The 6025-nt window shown below is 30.9% G+C and overlaps 1 protein-coding gene across 1 annotated transcript; it reads left to right on the top strand.

Moving 5' to 3' along the window:
- The first annotated feature begins 222 nt into the window (after window positions 1–222).
- LOC143540215 (auxin-induced protein 22A-like) lies at window positions 223–3447 on the top strand. Its single transcript, XM_077033337.1, has 3 exons — window positions 223–813; window positions 1755–1830; window positions 3346–3447. Exons 1-3 carry the CDS (start codon window positions 486–488, stop codon window positions 3419–3421), a joined length of 480 nt encoding a protein of 159 aa, XP_076889452.1. The 5' UTR covers window positions 223–485; the 3' UTR covers window positions 3422–3447.
- The last annotated feature ends 2578 nt before the right edge of the window (window positions 3448–6025 follow it).

Consider the following 6025-nt stretch of genomic DNA (forward strand, 5'->3'; position numbering starts at 1 on the left):
TATGTCACAAGACAACAGTTAATAACATTTGTACAATTTTTAAGAACCGTCATTTCAAATAACGGATCACCCAAAAACTAAAAACGAAATTCTTTTATCCTAGAAACCATTTCCTCTCTTTCTTCCTATTTTGAAAAAATTTCTACATCACACGGCCACAATTGAAACCCACCAAATAATCAAGAAAATCTTTAACCCTACGATCTTGCCTAATATCCAAGTCTATTTTTATATCTTTGCCGGCCTTTTAGTGTCTTGTTGGTTGGAATACATATAGTAATATGAGTACACCCCTACCCCCACCCCACCTACACCCTACCCCACACTTGTAACTCATGTGACCAACATCTAACATGATTGTCCTCCCCATGTCTTCTCATTTAATTATCTTTGCCTATATATAACAAGCATTGTGTACAAACACAACTCATTGCTTTTCTTTATATTGTTAAACCACACAAACCCTAATTATAAGTTGTGGAAACATGGGTACAGAAGGGCTTGGGCTTGAGATCACCGAGCTTCGGCTAGGGTTACCGGGCGGTGGTGGTGAGAGGAAAGAGAAAAAGAGGGTGTTTTTGGATATTCTTGGTGGGGACAGTGGTAACGGTGGTGGTAGTGGCCATGGAAAAAATAGAAATACTGGAGTGGCGGTGGGATGGCCACCGGTTTGTTCATATAGGAAGAGAACTATAATTAAAATGTACGTGAAAGTTAGCATGGACGGGGCGCCATTTCTTCGCAAGATTGATCTTAATGGTTACAAAGGGTATTCGGATTTCGTTAGGGCTCTTGAGAACCTCTTTGGCCTTGGTAGGTTTTCATTCTTTGTATATATTAAATATTTGCTAGGGTTCATTAACAAGTTAATTAGTGGGTTGTACTTGTAAATGAACAGTCATTGATGTATTTAGTAACTATAAGTTATGCCAAATGTCACACTTATATTCTTTTTTTTTTATAAAAGTTATGAACAAGTTAGTTTTTGGCAAAATCTAAAGAAATTACTCCCCATGCATAACTTAAAAAATTTAAAATACCTAAACAAGAAAATATCAATCTTTTGAAAGAAAAGCACCAACATTATAAAAAAATTTCGTCAATATAAATAAATTTTCTGGTATGGAAGATAGTCACAAGTTTAGTTTGTGGATTTTAATTAAGCTTCTTTATCATAATTTATTAAAATAATATTGTTATTTTACAGTTAGTAAGTTATTAATAGAAAGAAAAGCAAATTAATTTGCTTTCTATCTCTGTGATTCTCTGAATATACTAAAAAGAACACAAAATTAACCCTATTTTCCATTTATTTTATGATATTTTTAGCATTAAAAGTTTGCATTTATATTGAATGACATAATCCAAAAACTCCACTATGCTTATTAATTAGTTACTACTAGATTTGGATCACTCCACCTAAGATGTGTTGTAAACTACTCATGTATACATACACACACATATATTATATATATAACACTAGTACTACCCTCAACACCTTCATCGATGGATAACCGACAGAATTCCTGAAAAATTTTAGTATACTACTCAGGGTTTCACTCTAAACTCAATTCACAATAGATGGGGTGTAATGAACACAAATAAACTATTCTTTCGCCTTTTACTAAACAGTAAATGAATATTCAATTTATTTTTAACCAGCACGAGATTATATTTGGCCCGACAAGTCCTTTAATTATGGTCAAAAGTGAGAAATGGATATGATGATAATATTTTTTTTGTTCCTTAAAAAGGTGATGAATGTGAGTACATACCAATATATGAAGACAAGGATGGAGATTGGATGCTTGTGGGGGACGTTCCATGGGAGTAAGTTTCTTATTTATTTTATTATTTTTTAACTTTTAATCATTTAAAGTTTATTTTTTGTCGTTAAATTATTTAAATGCAATAAATGCTTGTAGATAGTTGTACACACAGCCCCTACCCGATACATTAATTTCATGTATCAACAGGTTGTACCATGTGTACGTTTTTTTTTTAAATTTTATAAAATAATGGTTTTCATCAATACCATAAATGAACCCTAAAAAGTTCGGCATAAGCACATGATGAATAATATTTAAAAAGAAATCGACTGTACATTGCAAATTGGACATCGAACATATATATAGTAGGAAAATAAAACATCTTTTGCCTATAAAAGAATTTGTGGCAATAAAACATGATCTTAGAGAAAACTATCGTTCGTAAGTAATTACTGATCTCACTTGATAGAGGTACTTGACTCTTGATAAGAGTCGTGGGTTGTAACCCGGACTACTAGTGTATTATTTAAGAGTGCATTGAAACTTTGATGTTACAAAGAATTAATTACTAACAAAGCAACCAACTTAACCGACAACCAAAATTGTTAGTTTGTAAATATTAGTTAGTGATCTGTCTAAGATCACTGACATCTCTACAATCAGTGTAATATTGTGTAATTAAGTCTTTTGATTTGTGATGCTAATCATGTTGAATTATGGGGTTTGGCTTAATGGGAAATGAAACAAAGCAAGTGATTTGAACGCAACTTTCTAGGGCCCATGAATTTTTAGTAGTTAATTTGGGCTTGGATCGATTATTGTCGTGGTAGGTTTGTGGTCTATAGTTATGCGTATACACAAACGATACAAGTATATCTTAGTATACAATGCATTTTTTTTTACATATTTTATTATTCACTTTGGACTAGGGGTGCAAACGAGCTGAGTTGCTCACAAGCTACTCGAGATCAACTCGTTAAAAAGCTCGATTGAGCCGAGCTTAATTGAGCTCGAGCCTAAAAGTAAGCTCGTTTAATAAACGAGCCCAAGCCTGAGCTTCACTTATCTAGTTCGAACCGGCTAAACAAGCCTGCCATTTAAATGAATTTTAAGAATATATATTTAATAATTATTTTTATATATATATATATATTATTTTTAAAAATAACTAAATAATATATATTATTTTATACATAAAATTATAATAGAAAAAAGTATATAAAGATAATTAAAATTATATAAAAATAATTGATAAATATAAACGGGCCGAGCCCGAGCTTGAAAATAGAGCTCGAAACGAGCCGAGCTTAAGCCTAGTCAAGCTCGGGTTCGGTTCGGCTCGTTTACACCCCTACTTTGACCCAAAAAACCTGAAATGACCTGATTGGATTTATGTAAATTTTAACAACGAAATAAACATGAAAACTTGGAGATGAAAAGGACATTTTTAAAAGAATGGTTTATGAAAAATATACGAGTTTAGAAGCTAATTAATTTAAACAACGTGTACATGTATACATACGTACAGTTAATATACATATACATAATGTAATGATAAAGTTGAAATTAATTACAGGATGTTTACTGAAACATGCAAGAGGCTGAGGATGAAGAAAAGAGTGTCAGACGGAGGATTTCAAACCCAAACTTGATGATCGAAGCCGGTCAGACTGAAGAATGAAAGTTATATTAATGATGATCATTAGTTGATTAAGTTCAATTATCTATAGTTAAATATTTTGATTAATAATGTCATCAAGCATATGTTAAATTATTTAATTAAGTTACTATAAAGTTGGTGATGCATGAGACCTTTTTATATATGTACGTACTCAAATATGTTTTATTTGTCGACATAATATATGGTTAACTGTACTTAGGTTTTCTTTGTAGATGTTGTATATAATTTTTTTCATATATGACACAACCAGCGGGGTGTTGTGGGCCTTTATATATGTAAAATGTAGCATTGCGTTGAGGTGGCTAGATATGATTGACTGGTTATATTATTTGATATTAAGAAAAAACCCATCAACCTTCTTTACGCCCTTAACTCCAGCTGATCCCTTGCCCTTTCCGAGCCACTTGTTGCGGTGTCTGCGCCCATGGCGCACCTCACGTATGTGGTATTGAGCTCCATCTCTCACAAGCCCGCATACAATTTTACAACACATGCTCTTACACACTGTCAAGAACATGCTAATCGCTTCTCTCTCTTAGGTTTATATTACTTTTCTAGTGTGTATAGGTTGTGTTTTGGTCAAATCAAACCAAACACCGAAAATTCGGTTTCTAAGTTCTTGAAAATTATTTAATTTCAATTTTTTGTTTTCGTTTTGAGTTGGTTCGGCTTTTTTTTCCACCGTTTGGGCTTAAATTTTTAGGCTGAAAAAAACTCCGTTCATGATAATGAATGTAAGCCATATTTTAATATTAAATCTTTTTTATAAATTAATAATTATACGTTTTGGATAAATTATTTGGATCAACTATTTATTAATTACATAGCATTAAAAAAACTAAAAGTATACAAAATTCGGATTGGTTATCTTTTCATTAAACACCTAATAGATTGGTGTCGAGCATCATAACTATATGCGAATATACATATATACGCACACCATAGCTTGCTGCTTGCACTTATTTGACAAACAATTGCGTGCTACGCACTTTATATATCTATAATAATATATATAAACGAAAACTCAAAAATCATACGTGTTGCGATGTGGTCGCTCCCCCCTTTTGTGAAAGCCACCAGATTTCTTGATTTTTAAATGGATGTCTATCATTGATTTAACCCAAATTCATGGGTTGGGTCTTACCAAAACCAGATAGCTCTTAAACGGGTTATAACATCTCATTAAATTAAAAATTAATCTTATCAACTATTTGATATGAAAATCCTATAAAATAGGAATATACTAAAATTTAATATCCAATTTAAAAAGAAAAAGATATTATTTATAATTAATAAACAATTTTATAGTAAAAAACATAAGCGGGTCATGGGTCACCAAATTCAGATAGCTTTTAAACGTATTATAACATATCATTTATTTATGAAACACTTTCATCATCAAACCCTAAGTATATTATTAACTTTCTTACAATAAAGAAAATTAAAATCCAAAAAATTAATATTAAAAAACAAACAATATAAAACAACCATTCTCTCAAGCCATCAGATTACTTTATTTGTAAATGAAGGCTTCTCACGCATTTGACCCAAATTCACAGGTAAATGTCTCACCAAACCCAGATAGCTTTTAAACAGGTTATAACATCTCATTATATTAAAAAAATAATATAATCAAATATTTGATATGAAATTCCTATAAAATTAGAATATACTAAAAATTAATATCCTATTTTATTTTAAAAAAATATATTATTTATAATTAAGAAACAATTTTATAATAAAGAAAATAAACGGGTAATATGTATCACCAAACCCAGATAGCTTTTAAACCGGATTATAACATATCATTTATTTGTGAAACTGTTTCATCATCAAACCCAAGTATATTAATTATTAACTTTCTTACAACAAATAAGATTAAAATCCAAATATACATATATAAATATTAAAAATGAATAGTGTAAAAAACCCCATAATACGGAGGATAAAATCTAGTACCTAATAAAGTGATACATTAAATGGTCGTGAAAGTTGAAGCACAAAGGAGAGAAACATGCACGAGGCAAGAATATGTTATAGTACCTAGTCATGATTAGTGTGCATTTGAAGTGTAACCATATTGAATGGAAAATAAATAGATATATAACATGTCTTTGTGTTTTGATTGAAGTAGATAAATGTCACTTAAAAGCAATCTAACATACTTTAGCTTAAATGTCTCATTCATCCTTTTAAAAAGAATCTAAAGAATCATTCAATTCTGGCTTAGTGGTAGTCCCGTTGTTTTTCCTGTGAGAAGTTTCAAGTTGGATCCGAAGCGTTAAAAAACTAATGATTGTTGAAATCAATGTTTTAAAACCGGTTTTGAACCTTACCATGTTGGGCTAAAAAATAGTGCGGTCAGTTGTACTAGACGATTCAACCCGGGTTAGCTAGTTAACCCTATAATTCAATAAGCATACAACTTCAACTCAAAAAGTAATCCAAAAGTACTTGATTGTATAGTATAGGAAAAGCCGTTATGCCAAATTTGATCGATTCGATGATATAGAAAATGCTAGGTTACATTTATTAATCTGAGGTAAATATGGGTACGCTAAAGTCTAAACAATAA

This window comes from Bidens hawaiensis, unplaced genomic scaffold, assembly GCF_021521415.1.
Source record: "Bidens hawaiensis isolate Kalapana, Puna unplaced genomic scaffold, B.hawaiensis_p1.1 tig00012182_1, whole genome shotgun sequence".
NCBI lineage: Eukaryota > Viridiplantae > Streptophyta > Magnoliopsida > Asterales > Asteraceae > Bidens > Bidens hawaiensis.